This window comes from Olea europaea, unplaced genomic scaffold, assembly GCF_002742605.1.
Source record: "Olea europaea var. sylvestris unplaced genomic scaffold, O_europaea_v1 scaffold1815, whole genome shotgun sequence".
Taxonomy (NCBI): Eukaryota; Viridiplantae; Streptophyta; class Magnoliopsida; order Lamiales; family Oleaceae; genus Olea; species Olea europaea.
In genome coordinates this window covers 182014-199912 of record NW_019235904.1, presented here as the reverse complement: position 1 = coordinate 199912, position 17899 = coordinate 182014, and the positions used below count along the sequence as shown (strand labels likewise).

General features: G+C 35.0%; 3 protein-coding genes across 4 annotated transcripts in view; 1 reads left to right on the top strand and 2 right to left on the bottom strand.

Annotated features, from left to right (window-relative positions):
* LOC111378439 (ubiquinol oxidase, mitochondrial-like) overlaps positions 1-2331 on the top strand; it is a 12523-nt gene extending 10192 nt beyond the window's left edge. Inside the window, exons 3-4 of the mRNA XM_023001633.1 lie at positions 907-1395; positions 1895-2331. Coding sequence (XP_022857401.1) covers positions 907-1395; positions 1895-1954 — 549 coding nt within the window. The 3' untranslated portion in view covers positions 1955-2331. The remainder of the gene's footprint in view (positions 1-906; positions 1396-1894) is intronic.
* Positions 2332-4127: 1796 nt separating this feature from the next.
* LOC111378438 (potassium transporter 7-like) lies at positions 4128-12776 on the bottom strand. 2 transcript variants are annotated; one of them, XM_023001631.1, is made up of 10 exons: positions 12351-12776; positions 10172-10400; positions 9828-10076; positions 9575-9625; positions 8553-8813; positions 7737-7789; positions 7503-7617; positions 6945-7199; positions 5811-6333; positions 4128-5061 (listed from the first exon to the last, which is right to left on the bottom strand). In XM_023001631.1, exons 1-10 carry the CDS (start codon positions 12600-12602, stop codon positions 4530-4532), a joined length of 2520 nt encoding a protein of 839 aa, XP_022857399.1. In that variant the 5' UTR covers positions 12603-12776; the 3' UTR covers positions 4128-4529. The 2 variants fall into 2 exon arrangements, with proteins under 2 accessions (XP_022857399.1, XP_022857400.1); XM_023001632.1 differs by having other exon boundaries at positions 10172-10383; positions 12351-12606.
* Positions 12777-15095: 2319 nt separating this feature from the next.
* LOC111378421 (zinc finger protein ZAT6-like) lies at positions 15096-16127 on the bottom strand. The gene has a single exon (XM_023001620.1). The coding sequence runs from the start codon at positions 16091-16093 to the stop codon at positions 15164-15166; it is 930 nt and encodes a 309-aa protein (XP_022857388.1). The 5' UTR covers positions 16094-16127; the 3' UTR covers positions 15096-15163.
* Positions 16128-17899: the final 1772 nt, after the last annotated feature.

The window sequence follows — 17899 nt, the reverse complement described above, 5'->3', positions numbered from 1 at the left end:
ATTTTGTATCTTCTTTTCGAGCAAGGATTATGATATAGTTCTGGAAGTCTGAAAATGAGGAGTTCAAAGTCACGTGAACTTGTTGAAAATATAGTATCTTATCTCCACAAGAAGTGATACGAAAATTTGCAAAAAAATGGCACACTCCTAAATGCAGGTCAGAACTTGTAATCATCTGGAGGGAAGAAAGGGAAGTTTAAGTCGATGGATCAATGCCATACTAGTGGAGCTAGTATTGTTAATGCTTTTGGATCAATACATATTTTGACTTTTCCACTCGAATCCATCTAGGGATGGCAAATTGGCTAGGGGCTCGGGCCTCCAGTGGCTGGGCCCGAACCAAGCCTAGGCTCGGGGAGAGCCTGAGCTGACTTGAAAAAAAAAAATAAAAAATAAAAAATTGAAGTGCTGCCTTCTTCAAGAAGGAAGAAAAAAAAAAAACAGAGAGAATTGAGCCGAAAGCTCGGGTCGAGCCTTGATGCTTGGGCCAAGCTTTTGCCTTGATTTTCGGCTTGCGAGCCTGCCCGGCTCAGCTCGTTGACACCCCCTAAATCCATCTGTGATGATAATGTTTTGACACAGGCTCTTAGAAATTTTTGATTCAGACACTAGAAATGCACGATGAAGACACTTTGATATAAGATCTTCAAATTACTTTTTCCATCACAATATCAAAACGAACTTCTAATTCGATTCTTGTACTCACCATAAAGATAATTTTCCGCTCAGTTTGACAATGGGAAAATGGCTGTGCCATTCATTATTTGTGTTTGGTGGGATCTTACTGTAGTAGAAAATGTTTTGAGTACTTATTTGAAGATTAGAAAAATCTAGCCATTAGATCCTTCATCCTTGCACCCCCTCAAATGTTTAGTTGAATGATGGCAATACCGTGATTATTTGCAGAGGCGATATGGGTGTCGAGCAATGATGCTCGAAACTGTTGCTGCTGTTCCCGGTATGGTTGGGGGGATGCTATTGCATCTCAGGTCTCTTCGCAAGTTCGAGCAGAGTGGTGGATGGATTAAAGCATTACTTGAAGAAGCTGAGAATGAGAGGATGCACTTGATGACCATGGTAGAGCTTGTCCGGCCAAAATGGTATGAGAGACTGCTGGTGCTCACAGTTCAAGGAGTTTTCTTCAACGCTTTCTTTGTGCTCTACTTGCTGTCTCCCAAACTGGCTCATAGAGTTGTTGGGTATTTAGAAGAGGAGGCAATACATTCATATACTGAATACTTGAAGGATATTGATAGTGGTAAAATCGAGAATGTCCCTGCTCCAGCTATCGCAATTGACTACTGGAGATTGCCTAAAGATGCAACTCTGAAGGATGTTATTACTGTTATCCGAGCCGATGAAGCCCACCATCGAGATGTCAATCATTTTGCTTCTGTGAGTCACTTTCCATCTTATGTTTTCTGTTTTACACTTGCCATCCCAATTACTCCTTTGGATATAGGCTTTCTATCAGTTTTTTGCACTTCTCGTTTTCTAAAATAGTATTTTGTCATTTTTTTGTCCCCTATTATCCACCCTTTTGCCTGCTTATATTTTGCAAGATGATGTGCCAGATGCTATAATGTTTTGCTGATTTAAAAGACCTTGAATGTGAATGCTCAAAGAATGGCATAAATGCAAAAGCCTATACCTTGGTTCGCTCAAAGTTTTTTGTTGTCGAAAATAGGAATTTGTTTGATTTCAATTAATAAATAGTCATTCTGTTTAGAGAATAAGAAAATTTGCCTTATTGTATTAAAGAGTGAAGAGTTGAGACACGTTATGGTTGCATTGTTGTGTTTAGATATCGTCTTTATGACTTACGGATTTTCTTTTATATTCTCTTGCCTTCATGGTTGATGTACGATCGATTCAATACTGCCTTGCTTTGCAGGATATTCATTTGCAGGGAAAGGAATTAAGGGAAGCACCAGCTCCGGTTGGTTACCACTAATTGTGGGTCGTGTGCTAGTTCATAATCGCGTTTTAATTGGTCCTGGTTTTGTTATACATTCTGAAAATCATCGTTGAAATAAAAAAATAGAGCCGATGCCAAAAATTTATGGTTTATAATGATTCAATACTACAGAAACATGCCACCCACTTGTGCCTGATCTACCGCTAGTTTGGTCCATTCCCCGTCTATAGCTATTCTTAGTATAAGTTGAATTATGTTGTGTATCGTTATCCATTATATTTTTGTAAGTTTGTTCTTCGGTGCCTTAATATCCAATCAAATATGTAATCTATCTTTTACTACTTTGTGGAGAAACACCTGTGAAATGGTGTTTGTGAATGAAAGTTTATATCTAGACGAGGATCGTGAAGTTATATTTTTGTGTGTGGGAGCTGATGTTATGTAGATACTGTTGGATTTCTACTTGAACTTCCTTATGCCCCGTTTGGGAGTGATTTTTTACCCCAAAAAATTGATTTTTTTTTACTGTTATTTCACTATTTCAACCGTAATTTTTGACTTATTCTTTCACAGGTGACCCCCACTTTTCTCCTAACGGTCAAAAAATCAATTCTCAAAATTACTATCGAACAAGCCTTTAGAGTCTTTTTTTTTCCTTAATAATTTTTGCACATTAAATCAAGGAATCCAATTTTACTTGAGGCGTGTATGATAAAATACACAATATAATAAGGGTTAAAACGAAAGAAAAATAACCGAATTCTTACCTAGCACTATCTATTACATACTTATGGCTCTTTAGCGCCTGTTTGGTCCTCATTATTATATATTATAATGAGAAGAATAGTAATATTTTGGAGAATATGTGATTAAGAAAGAAGGAATTTTTTTTGCATTTATATGTAATATTATTTTATGGGAGGATATGTAATTGATAAGAAGAAGAAAAATTGAATTATAATTTAATGGGAAATAATTAGACGAAACGTGGGCTAACTGTACTTAATGGAATAAAATAGTCATTGATTTTTAATTCAAATGCTCATTTCCCTACTTGTCAATGTTTCAATATTTTCACCAAAAACGTTAAAAATACATTTTTAGCTTTATGTTAGAAGTTCAACTATATTTTCGAAAATACATTTTTAATGATATATCAGACATAACAAGTTTGGGTGTTTTGCAAAATTGAAAATTGAAAACAGCTTGAACAGCAAACCAAACGTTGCCTTAGAAGTGTTTAATGGAGATTAAAATTAGATTTTTTTTAGTATATTATGATAGAAGATTTTGAAATGTGTGGTTAAAAAGTTATGGGGCCCCATAAAAAATCTGGTTAATATTGATTGTTTGAGTTTGACTTAAATTAAAATCAGATTTTAATCTTTACCAAATTAGCTCTTAATATTTGGATTTTTTGTGGCTTGTTCCTCAATTTGGTGTTTAGTTCCTAGTCACTAGATTTCAGAGGCACTGTTAATTTACTTTCACTGCTTCCACAGTATGTTGGCAGGGTGGAACCCTTTCGTATTAATTGTAGTCTAAGACCTTCCACGTCCGGGGTAGAGAGACAGTTGAGCATTTCATATATAAATGCTTCAGTTGAGTTTGGTGGGAAAATGATACACTACTTTGTTAGTCTAAAGTCTTCTTCACTGAGGCTTTGTTTCAGATAATAATATCTCAGGATTGATTACCAGATTGTCAACCCTGATTGTACATTTAGCAAAATTCATTGAACTTTCTTTCATCTATTTTATGTCACATTATTCATTTTTGAGTTTACCACTTGGACTGTATTAGCTATCTCTGTGTTCAATTATTTTTCATTTTTATTCTTTGAATGTGAACCTCCATTAAATTAGCACTATACATCCTTTTTCTTAGACGTAATAGCACTTGCTTTTCCCTTCAGCTTTTTCTTCCAAGTAAGCCTTACCGATGAACAAATTGTTTTCTTCAGCTTACTTGGTTCAGGCCTTTTTTAAAGGGAAGGGAGGATGAAAAGGAAAATATGCTACTTTACTGGAAAGATGGAATTTTCTTCTCACACAAAAATTGAAGCAATTTTATCTTAACTTGTTTTGCTTTTTGCAATTCAAGCGAATTTTGTGGATGCAACTGATGGAAAAATGTTAATCAGGGAGAAAACTTTGCAAGAATGAGATAGTGAAATCAACATTTTCCTCTTCACGAGTTTCAGCATAGCAATTTTGAACTAGATTTTCCTACCAAACAGCGTAAACATTGAGAATGAAAGGTCAGCTTCCAAGCAAAAATGAACATGGACAAACTACTTAGAATAAGAATTACACTATCAAAGACCACATTTATATGAGCGTGGTAATTAGAAAGACTTCCAACACCCCAAATCATGATAATCCAGGTAGTACCACTGACAAAGAACTACAAAATTTTCCATGTATAAAAAGTCATCTAATTTAAAGCCCAAGGAAGATAAAAATCTGATACCTGCAACCTTTTGGACATTCTCCACAAGTATAACCTGTATGAATTGTACCATTTAGTTCCCTCGATTCTTCTGAAGCCAAAAGTGCTTTCCAGAATTGGTGCTAAAACAAAGTCAGCCTTCTACGATAAAATCACGACTTTAGACCATGTAAGTCATGCTCACCTGCATCAACTGTGAGTGTGAAATGCTCAAATTGGCAACCTCCCTCCTACAGTTCTTTCTTAAGAAGGCATAAAAGTAATTAATGACAAGCTTCTTAATAAACCAAGAATCTTTTCTTGCCCTAATATTCCCATGACCAAGAAGATATACTACCCCACATTCCTTGGCCTTGCGTATGAAAAACAACTCCTTCTCGAGATTTTTCTGTGCATCAAATATAGATGGATCAGTAGGAGTTTCTGATTGCTCATCCGAAGTGCTTGCTTCTGAAAAGGACTTGGTCGTGTCCTTAAAATCAGCCAGGAGAGGAACGCCAAGTGAATAAACACCCCCATTAGGAGCTATTAGAACCTTTGACAAAGAATGTTCTTCAGAATCTGAGTCCTTGTCACCATCACTCTCCAGGGACCTTTCCTGAGCTTCCCTATGAATGAACTTCTCAAGACTCTCAATCAGCAACTGCTCAAATGTCTGGTGGTTTTCTTTGCGGACGTCCTTGTAACCATATCTGTTAGTGTCAACAGTTGGACAGAAGATTAAGTAGTCTTCCTGAAAAGGGCCTGCCCAATACTATGTTTGTGGGGGGCTTTTCTACAGAAATAAAAAAGAAATGTTTAAGCTTATTGCCACATGAGATTTCCTACCACTGAATGGGACTTAATGGACAAGGTCAGGATGAGGCAGGATATTTTGGCAATGTAACCATTGTATTTTTATAAATAGAACTTCCAAGCCAACGAGATGCATTATTGAAAAACTCAACCGGCAATATTAATTGAAAGAATTTAACCAAATGATCTGGATCTAAAACTGTGCAATATCCAATGCAAGTTTTTACACTATATAAGCACTGAAAAATTGTCTATTAATGCGCATCCTTCATGCGATGATTTTTCAGTTTTGAAGCGCAGTTCATGAGTTCACAGTAAACCCATCCCATATCCACAAGCATAATCTTCTTATTCTGGGATTAAGCTAAGGAGATTAGTATCTTAAACTTCCATGATATTGCATTTAAATACCCGTTCAACAAAATAAAAATAAAAAATTCATTTATTTCCGATATCTTCTCCATAAACAAAGGAGCTTCAAATCCCTAATGCGTCCACCAGCATAATGAGCATTTTAGTTTTAATGCAAAGTCTTTATCCACAGCAAAATTCCATCAAGGATGAACCAGGGACATGCAAGTTTTAGGATGAAATTTAAAATGCCAAACTTCATATAAAATGTGGAAACACTGAGAGGAGATCTTACCTGGCAACACAACGAAATATGTGGTAGCTTTTGGGGCAGACACGTCGGAACAGAAACCTTTCATTTTGAGGCACAACAGGAACAGGAACATATTTTATACACACAAATATGATCATTGAATGCACAGCAGGTAGAGTGGTAAGGAAATGTCCAAAGATTTCTGGTACTCCCTTCGCAAGTTCGTTATAAAGCAAGCCAATGCCAGGAGCTCTTACTGTTCCTAGGTTAGGACCCAGTTCTCGCAACAAATCCATTGACATCTTTTGCTTAACCTCAGTTTCATATTTTAGCTTGCTCCCATAGTTCCAGATATACATTATTAAAAAAGTAACTACGGCGAACACCAGTATGATCCAACTACCATCCCCTACACTCCACAAAACTGACGAAAAGAATGTCAACTCCAGCCCCAAGAAGATTATAGCAAAACTCAGCACAATAAGGATATGTATCTGCCATATAAGAAGCATTACAAGAGTTACAAGGACCGTACTCATCATCATCACCCCTAGTTCAGCAATGCCTGTCAAAAAAAGTAAAATCAGAATATACCAGAGCTTGTTCAATATCCATCCAGAAAAAGATTTATTACAAAGAAGTCAAACGTCACAACACCTAGGAAACATCAGGATACATCACCATTACCATATGGAAAGAAAGCCGATTTTAAACATGTAATCCATATTTAGAACTCCGCACAGCTCATTATGAGATGGAGTTCTAGTTAGACCTATGATAGTCAACTAAAAAAGTAGGAATGAGAAGCACCAATTCTAATTTCACCTTCCCACTGGAATGTAAGATCTTGAAGTCATGCATTCGAAATTTTTATAACATAAACAATGCTGATCTTCAAAACTGGTACCTTGTCTGGGCACTAAGCCATATGAATCTAGACAATTCTCATTTAGATATAGCTGAAAGATAAATCAAGCTTCTCAAAGATCAGCTCAAAAATTGATTAATAAAAATTCTCTTTGGATTGGTTTGCTAGCTTAGCAAACTAAGCTTCAACAAATTTTAGTTTCTATTCAGTTTATCAAGCTCAACTCAAGTGGGCTTGATAATCTAAAAATAATTGATAAAAACATATTGGCAAAAATCGAACTTCAAAGATAAGTGATAAAGAATTACCATATGCATTTCCAATCTCGTAAATACTTGAAATATTGCAGACTAACACCAGAGTTAGAGCCAGCAGAAACCAGTTCACAACTGGAATATAAATTTGACCCATGAATTTCCGCGAGGTATGAATTATCTTAAGGCGAGGAAAGCAACCAAGTGATGTTGATTGTTTAATACAAGAGAATGTTGCTGTTGTCATCGCCCTACTTGCTATCAATGCAGCTACATTAGCAATGAGGAACACTGGCCAGAAAGCTCCACCTGTAGATCCAGGATTAGACTCAGTTATCCGTCTTTATTCTTACAATTCTCTAGGATAAATAGTTCAAGTCTAGGTTAAAATATGCAAAATTGGTATACCAAACTACGTGAGAAAAATTGTATAAGCTGCAATCTTGAATGAGAAAAAAAGAAATTACTGTTACTCGGCTAATCTAGACAACAAAGACATTTTTGACCTTATCCAAGTTCAAACTTAAAAAAGTATAAATCATTATGACCATATATGTGATAGTTGAATAAAGTGTAAATATATAAGGGTGAGAAATAGAAAAATGTATCTACTTGGAACAGATGAGAAGAAGGCTTGAGTTGTATCGCCATGGTTTGCCATAAGGTAAGCTGCTTGACCCAGGTAACCCAACACAAGGCAAGGTAATACAAGAAACACGAAGGTAAGCTGCGACACAAAATTGAGTCACCATAAGAAAAAATCAGGATTGTAGGAAAAAACACAAATTGTTCAATATTATCATTACTAATATAAAAAAGGACATCTGATGCAGTTTACTGCTTTACCTGCACTGATCTTACGGAGAAATAGCAAAGATCTGCAAACATTGCTTCAGAACCTGAGTCACATAACTGATCATCAGAAATATATAAGGAATGTAATATAGAATAAAGAAAAATAAAAGAAGAAAAAGAAGACAGCCAAGAGTATCATATTACAGATGAAGTAAAACTCTATCACAGACAAGCATTAAGCGTTCATGATTGAAAGTTAATCAGCAACACTAGAAGGACGAAACAGAAGACCACAGAATTGAGTTCGAAGAAAGGATCAAATACCCCATCAGCCAACAAGCTCCTCATGCGGAGATCAAGTTGCCGACGTCGAGCAAATAATAAATTCTTTTAGAACCAGCTCCAGCGTTTTTAATATTTTCTTAACATTATTGAATGGGGTTATTAAGCCAAATAGAAGTGTTTGTTTTTCCCAAAGAGGGACCTCTTTGCGATCTTCAAAGACATCCTGATATTCAGAAATATTTATTTAATAATCAAACACTTCTCCGATGCTATCTAACAAATATATATACAGTAAAAAATATCAAGGAAAAATTCTCAGTGAACAAGAAGAAACTTACTATATCATTTCCATGAGATTGTACTACTGCCTCCCCACCCCAATAAAAATAAAATAGAAAAATTCAAGAAACTTGCGACTGGAATAATGTACTTCAATTGTTTACAACACAATTACAAAAGGGAAGCTTGATTCCAGGAGTAACATTAAATCCATTAAAGAGAGGGGAAAGAATTAAATCAATTCTTCCAATGTGTATTTTACTTTCAAGGTTTTCAAAAAAGTTTCTGTACTTCAGAGTATACCTGTTGCACAAAGAAGACAGCCCCCAAGGGAGTACCAAGCATTGGTAGAATTGCGCTTGAAGAAGTAATAAATGTAAACTGGATTAAATCCCCTCAGGACACGTGTATCATACTTAACAAGGTTGTAAATGCCAATGCCCCCAAGAGAACAAAACCATATAAACAAGGCAGGACCTACTATGAGCCCTACTTTACTTGTTCCATATTTCTGTACACTGAACAAGACTAAAAGAAATGCAACCGAAATCATCACCACGTGCTCTGCAATAGAAAGAAATAATAACTCTTAGTTATCACTTTGACTTTGTGTGCGATGCTGAAGTCAGAACTAGTATGAACATGGATGAAAATTGCATAAGTTTCAAAGTAAATGTAACACAACATGTTCTCTTACCGAAAATATATAACTTCCACTAGTTATATGTAATTCAAAGGTACATTAATTTTCAAAGTCAAGAAATATAAATTTAATCTAGTGTTGCATGTCAGCAATCAGACTGTCTGGCCAAATAAATACTTAAATAGCATAATTTTATTCCAGTACATCAGTTGAACTATAAAGGATAATTTAAAGATACCTCCAGACCAAAATCTAAACTTCCTCAGAAGGTATTTCTCCATTCTTCTCCAGATACTTAGTTTTGCAGCTTTTTTTGATTGATAATGAGACTGTAATGACTCGCTACATCAGACAAATCAGCAAGTGCTAACTTCCTAAAATGACTTGAAAATGAAAATGTGTCTTTAATCTGTAAATTTACCTTTTATTCAACAGGTAATCATGGCAAAGGTGGTAACATTTCTAGAAAATCCAATCCTAATGTTAGTTTCCATCAACAAGGGATAATTTAATCATCAGATAATTTATATCTCAGTATCGTATAGTTTACAATTGCAAAAAGACTATAATAACATCAAATCTTATGAATAGCAAAAGAATTGAGCAACAGAGGAACTAAAATCCTACTCTTATGTCCTATATAAAATGTTGTTGGTAACAATAAATTATATAAGATTATTACCTTGTGTTACTGCAGAAACTCCAATCTTTAAACCACTAACAGCAGATATTACTGCAATGCCAAAAATAAAAAAATAATAAAAAATAAAAAATAAAAATAAAAATAGTAAGAATGGCATCGACTTCAAGCTATCAAGCAAATATTGGAAGGAAATACACTTAGCAGCAATGTTTCCTCTTTTCAACGGACTACAAAATGCACCATGTCCTCTAGCAATAGTATAATGCATTAAACTGAACCTGCTAATAAGTACCTGACATTGCAGGTGTAACAACACCATCAGCTATCACCATAGAAGTACCAGCAAGAACCAACATCAGAAGAAGCTTTTTCATTGTCAAAGAAGTTTCAAGTCTTTCCTTTATTTTTAGAGACCTCTCCAGTTCTGGTGAGGGCAATTTAAGTCTGAAGCTAGATATGCGAGCATCTGATGGAAGTTGGTCGGGCAGAAGACTAGCTTTAGCATGCCTACAGATCAAGGAGTACAAAGCAAATGTACCACCTGCACAATTGGGTCATGAAAATTATAACTCACTGCTCGCTGAAATTCCATTCCATTCCAGGTATAATAATAGATATCATAGAAAGGTAATATACCTTCACCGTCATCATTAGCCCAAAGAACAATAAGGACATACTTGATAAGTGGAATTAGAATTAAGGTGTACAAAACTAATGATAATGCACCAAGAACATCCTCGTTTCCCTCGACTGGTGCCTTGCTGAACATCACACTGAAGGTATACAATGGACTGGTCCCCACATCACCAAAGACAACCCCTAGAGTCTGGAAGACTAGCATGATCCTCCTGCCCAAAGTGACATCCTGCCATTATATTTTTTCAAATCAAGACACCAATCCCTCGTAAAAAAAATTTCTATGAGAATCTACTAAAACATGTGTCCAGTGGTTCTTCCACAAAACACTGCTTTTATTTAGTAATTCTTGTTAAAAAAAGTTGCCAAGTCAATCGGTATAATATCTAAACATCTTTTGCTGTAACAGTTGCTCCATCAGCTACAGATAACAGAGTGCTCATAAGTTTGATGGTGAAGTGGAAAATGACACATTTATAGTCCATATTAGAGTAACACAATGCAACTGTTCCAACAATAAATTGCGTTTAGATTTCTTTATGAATGAATTTTCCAGCTGTAAATCAATCAGAAAGTTCTCTCATTCAGCCACCTATTTATGAGAATAATGGAGTCAAAATGGGTATCGGTTGTCATGAGGGTTACAAGCAAGCTCCAAATGCTCTAAGGTTAATTATGAACTGTTGTTTCTATTATCACTTTTGACTGATCAAGATTTCTGAATGTTTTGGTATCTTAAAAACTTGCTCAGGACGTATTGTAAATTGAGGTGCTAAAATACATATTAATAAATTTACTTATTGGGGCTACTTTACCATCTATTCCACTGTTGAAAGGAAAACTGCTCCTCAGAAATTTCTTTCATTTTTTGTTGCTTTTATTTGGTTTTAAGCACTTGATTTAACAACACAGTATTCCATGCACTTTCTATTTTGATCTTTCCTTACCCATGGCAATACTTTTTAACAGAATGACGTGGCCGTGTGGGGTTAGCTATATGGAAATTCCACATGACGCCTCGACTTTCAATGATGTGTAATCCATGGCCAGTCAGTTATTTGATGAGTTAGGAATGATTTTCAAAGAAAGACAAGATGGAAAAGAAGAAGTGAGCCCTTCACCCTTGCTAGAATAAAAGTATTAGGCAGAAGTCTGTACAAAATAATCATAACTTCTTGTATTGGTCTACTTTGCTAGAATAAAGGTATTGGACAGGTACTTGTATACCTAAAAGAAAAGACCTTGTGTAAATTAGGTAATGTAAGGGCATGTTTGACTTGAGATAATCAATGATGAGGGTTTTAACTTGTCCGATCCATGCTGAATGATGAGCTTAAGTTCTACCTAAAATCCAGTGACATTTACAGATCACTTGATAAAGCTCCAAACAGCTGCTTTGAGCGAACTCAATCTTGCTTCAATAAGTTTACTCTTGAAAGTTATTTGATTAAGAAAATATGTTACATTACCATCCACCTTTAGGCAAACAATTCACAATGCAAAGTGTTATTAATACCAATTACAAGAAATTATTTGAATTAAAAAAAAAAGGCCTAGTAATTGAATGAAAAAGTGTCTATTTTACCATGGTTTTATAGCACAAATATGAATTTGATCTATATTTTATATTCGTAGCTTTCGGCTGTCAGGAGGAGGGGGCTTCACACAGCCAAGATCTATCAATCCAAGCTCAGCTGATAAAAAAGTATGACTTGTATTAGACTTTAGTTCAATCTGCTCCATATAAGCTCGGCCAATATTTGAAGTATCAAGCAATTCGTACCAGAAGTCCTTAAGTTATAAACATTTATATACACAACTGCTTAGGTAGTGATGATGGCATTTTGCAGGGTGACAGTGGTAGCACAATGCTCAAGAGAGGGTGAATAACAACAATGGTATAATGTCAGTAAATAAATTTCGTATTATGTTTTTATTCCAAAAATACTTATAATTCCTCCGAACTACATACTCCAACATCATAATATGCTACCAATTTTCTCATAGTTCTAAGCTCCAATACTCCAATTTAATTTCTAGCAGACCAACTAAAATTTATAAAATCTAGAAATACTTGTAAATAGCCCAAAAATGAAAAAGAAAAGGAAAAAAAAAGAAATGAAAAGAAAAGAAAAAGCACGCTGTAACTAACAAACTGAATCAACTCCAAAATACTCACCTCATAATCATTCCTTTGAGCGCTGGGGACTTCGAGGGCTTCAACATCGAACGAATCAATCCTCGGACCCGTCCTAATGAGCTTCTTCTCTGTATAATCCTCGTCGTCAGAATCATGCAGTGTCGAATCCCCCTCACCACCCCCGGGATTGTCGTCGTTATCAATCTCGTACCCTTCCTCGTCCTGATACACCCACCGGAACTCCATTGAGTTCACCGATACCAATCCTCCATTCGATCTCCCCTCCGCCATTTGCGACTATATATACACGTACCTCTATATGTTTATATACATGTATGCAAATCCTGTATGTATTGTTCTAAGTTGATTCTGTGAAATTGATCGAAAAATAGCAACAGAAAGTGGATCTAACGGACTAGCTGTACAGGTTTTTTGACAGCTTTTGAGGTGGCATGGACTCAGAGAGTCAGAAAATATTCCAGTGCATTTTATTGCGAAATTGCATTTTGGCCACTCATCTTCTTCCAAAATCTCATAGAGATCACTAAACTTCAATTCGTTGCAACTGGATCACTCAATTGTTACACAATACATCAGTTTTACTTTAGCGCTTGTTTGTGCCCCATTATTTGTGAGTAATAAATTATGAAATAGTGATTGATGTTAAAATGTATGGTTTAAAAAAAAATGTCTTTGATTTACGTATGATATTATTTTAGTGAAAAAGTGTGGTATGAGTACTGTAGAAAAAATAATGTAAAAGAATTTGGTAAAATGTAGACAAACAAGCCCCAGTAAGAGCAACGATCGTGCGATATGGGTGATAATTTTTTGAAGGAATAAATTGGTTCGCAGGCTCAATGAGAGGGACTATTGACAAGGAACTGAAATTATAGTTTTTGAATGCCAATTTTTTTACTTTTTTTTTTTAAATTGCTAAAAAAAATTTGTCAAGTGTGTATCTGTATAAAGAGTTATGTTAAACGTAGTGATCATTGTTATGGGCACTATATTAAATATAAGTAGCATATTTCGTGTATAAAGTTCAATCAATGAGCCTGTTCGTAACAGATCTCATTCTTGAAGCGCTATCAAATTAAAAAGTTTCAAAAAGCTACTCCTTTTTTGAGTTCTTTTTCTAATTGTCCATTATGTGGTAGAAACACTGCATTGCTTGCAACACGTGTGATTAGTTCAGTTGATAGAATCTTTCCAATCGTATATGTAACAGAAATTGGAAATAAAACATGTATACAAATCAAGATAGGAATGTTAATGGCGAGTCCGGCTCGTCAACCACAGACCTCGACTCGGTTCACTAGGCAAGCCGGTCCATTTCTGCCAAACGAGAATTTTGATTTTTCTGCATGTATTGAAGGGTATATTTGTCATTTCGAAAATCAAAATCGGATAAAAAAAAATTACGAAAAAAAGGACGAAAATCAATGAATAGACACCTTTTCATAAAGGTGCATTATTTGGAAAGGGTGCATGGTTTGGCCTCAACCATTAGTGAATAGACACCTTTTCATAAAGGTGCATTGTTTGGAAAGGGTACATGGTTTGACCTCAACCATTTCGTCCACACCCTTTCATGGTCTATAAATAGGACCCTTTGGGTGTCCTATTCCACACAATTTGATATGCAAAACGTCTCTTATCCTCTCTTCTTTCCAAAATCAAAATCGTTTCATTTATTTTGATTTTCCTTCATTTCATCCTTGGAGTACATAAGCCTAAATTTGGTTCGTTGTACTTGTGTTTTGGAGTGCTACAAACACAAGTGTAGCCGTTGTATCTTGGGAGTCGATTGCCGAAATCCGTAGGCACCGTTGCGGGGCAAATTCGACTTAAGGACAAAGAGTCCAACTCTTGCCTCGACTTTGTCACCATCATTATACTTATTTTGGCGTCACTATTCACAAAATTCGTCCAACAATTATTTCATCAGTAACTGAACTTCAATCTCTTTAACTCTTAACCGAATCTTAAAATATTTTTTAAAGTCATTGAGTTATCACAAACATTCCACATCCATCACTGGATATGAGAGTTCATTGTTTCATCACAAAATAGACATTAGATCGCATCCCTAACTTCTAACCGAACTCCTAAATCCTTAGGTCACTCATTGAAAAATGCTCTCCATCCATTACTTGTTACGATTTCGCACGTTGAATTTGATAAATTGCATGTACGACCTACATATGAAATTCACACGTGACAAACATAGATATTAAATTATCCAATTTGCTATAACGATCAAACGTGGCACACATGACTTGTAAGGATCATTATTCTTGAAACGAACACTAGATTCCCTTTACATATTTGGCTTAGAAGTAGGTCAAGTGTAGGCGTATGGGTGACAAAAACCCATGCATGCATGAATTAAATTAAAATATCTATACGTGGGGTAAAAAAGAAAATAGTGGTGATTTAAAATTCTTCTTACAAAAGTGTAAAAGGTCAAGAGTCGAAGTATCAAAATGATGTTCGTAAAATTTAAATAAATAGATGAAAATTTCTTCGTTCTAAATGATTTTACAATTTCCATTCTCTAACCTACTGAATTTCGAAGGGTTTTCAATATTTGTATTTATTTATGATCTTGGATGGGAGAGTTTGAAGAATAGATATTCGCATATATAGCTGGATTTAAATACATTTTGATTATGAGTGAAAAAAAAAAAAAATTATTTATGCGAATACACAATGACAACGAAATATTCTTATTACAATTGAATAAAAGAATTGAAAAGTGAATGGTTCGTATACGGTATTATAACCCACAAAATAAACAGACCGGAAAATAAAAAGTGAAAAATCCTTAAAGTACTGTTCCTTGTACATTAAAAAGAAACATTCCAATTCCCTGCTAATACTTTCCTAAAGAAAAGACGTGCAAGCTGATCATCAAGAACTTCATGAATACCCTCGTCACACGAAGGCTGATCATCAAAATCCTCGCCACATTCAAGCGGCTGATCATCAAGAACTTCATGAATATCCTCAGGACATTCAAACGCCGGCATGTTCAAGTCGAAGTCTCTGATGATGTTGCTGCAATGGCTTTGGCCTGAGGCACCACCGTTGCTTTTCTTGCCTCCGCAGATCACGCCTTTGTAATGCAGCCGCATGTGCCCACCCAAAGCCTGGCCAGTGAGGAATATCTTGTGACAGGTGGAGCATTCGTGGGGTCGACCGAGGACGGAGATATTTGAGGCGGTGGAGTTCGATGTGGAGGGGTTGTTGACGGCGGTGGTAGAGGGGGAAGACTTGCGGTGTCTGGTTTTGTGTCCACCTAGGGCTTGGTAAGATGAGAAACTCTTCTCACACATGTTACACTTATACAAAATATTACGGGTCACCGGAAAAAAAGCAGTTGGAGGAGGTGAAAATTCCATATTTTCGTCATTACTGGCGGTGAAAGTGGCGTTGCTAGGGATCATGGTGATGGGAGTGGCCAAGATGGGATTGATATGGTGGCTTATTCTATGCTCGTGAGAAAGATTTTGGGCCAAAAGAGCAGTAGTAATAGGAGGAGGAGAAGATTCTATAGTGTTATTGTCATTGTTGGTGGCGGTGGTGGAGGAAGCGGAAGGACAATTGTCACCACTACGAGAGAGCATCATAAGAGAAAAGGCTATGTTATCTACATCAGTTGATTGGTGGTGAAAGCGCAAACGCTTTGATCGATTTCTCTTTCTCTTGCAATCAAGATTTAGGCGGCGGAAGAGACCTTTTTCGCGTGTGGGGGAATTTGGATCTTTAGAATTCATATTGGTGGCTGTACTTTTGTGTATGTGTGTAAAAGAGAAAGATTATAGGGAGGGAGATAGAGAATAAAGCGATCAAGTTCACTTGTATATATAGGGTTTGGGTGAGAATTAATGGACCAATTCTAGTGGGAGACCGAGAGTGGAAAGTTTTAGGAAATAAAATTAACTTTCCTTTTGTAATTTATACTTATAAATCGTTTTTTTATCCTTAAAGACACTTAGCTTTTAAAATTAACTCTTTTTTTTTTTTTTAAATCCAAAGTTATATTTCAATTGTTAGTGTAATGAGACAGTGATTATACCCAATATTTGGATAATTCGCATAAATCATGCTTCACATATATGTTCAAAAATAGGTAGAACGCGTGTCGATGCGTAATTGGACAATCTGAAAAATTAAAATAAAAAACATCAATTATTTACTGTCAAATCAGTATGTCTCATTTTTCCCTATTTTTAAGCCTGATTAGTTAAGTGACATTATTCAATTCGCATTTGTGCTCCTAATTAGTTCTTTTGTTCTAGAAGTCCGAGTGACTAAACACAGGAATCAAATAAAGAACGTTGTTGTTTGTCAAATATTTGGAGTTCTAAACTTGCTTCATGTGTTGTATTGTTAGTTATAAAAAGTTATAAACTGACAGAGTTAGTTACAGGGATAAACTTTGCAATGGAAGATACTTTGGTCATTTAAAATAATTGAAAAATCTAAATGAAAACCTCTTTATATTTTTAGAGAAATAATAATTTATTAATTCATAGATAAATAAATAAATATTAATTTTAAAAGTGCTAAGTAAACACTAATTGTAGATGAGAAATTTATTTATTTTTTATTATTATTATTTTTTTTGGGTGGGGTACAATTACCGCTCATAAATGGAAAATAATGGAGGTTGTCAAAATTTCTCACATGAATAGAATTCAATATTAAAAAAAAAAAATTATACAATAAAATCTTGATAAATAATAAATGTTCAACAAATTAATAATCTCATTTAATTTTTTTTTTTTTCAATCATAGCCCAAACTAATACACTTAATTATTAAGCTCAGCAAATGTTTAAATACAATAATTTTATTTAAAATCTTTCAATACCAACTAATATATAATACAATAACTTATTAAATATATAAAAATTGGATGTCAAATTCATTATATCTATGACTACTAATTATATCTGTACCTTAATGTTTACTTTCGTGTGTATTATCTTTTATAATAGACTTTCTAATTTATTTAAAGTTTTGTAATTAGGGATTATATCTCTATAAAAATGATAATTTACTCATTTGTTTATATTTGAATTGTAATTGCCATATGCAGTTCTTACGCAAAGAAAATGTATGGTAAAGTAGCACAGCTTAAAACTCATATTGATTTCAATTTCAAGAGCTCTAATCTAACATATAAGACCATATATATAAATATAGAAATATATATATGAAAGCTCAAGAAAGACTAACCAAGAGGGGGGTGAATTGGTCATTTAAATATTTTTCGAAAATAAATGCTAATATAATTAATTTGCAAATAAGATAAAAAGCAAGCAAAATAATTTCGAAAGATAACAAGAGAAAAGGAAAGGAGATGCAAACGATGTAGTATAGAGGTTCGATCCAATCACGATCTACGTCCCCCATTATCAAGCTCTCCGTCACGAGCAAGACCTTTTTCACTAAATGTGATTGACTTGTGGTGCAATCCAACCTTCTACAAAGCTTTCGATGACTTACGACCAAGGAGCACCGATCATTTTACAATGTTGAACTTTTTGGGACCTCAACATGACCCTCAATTGAACA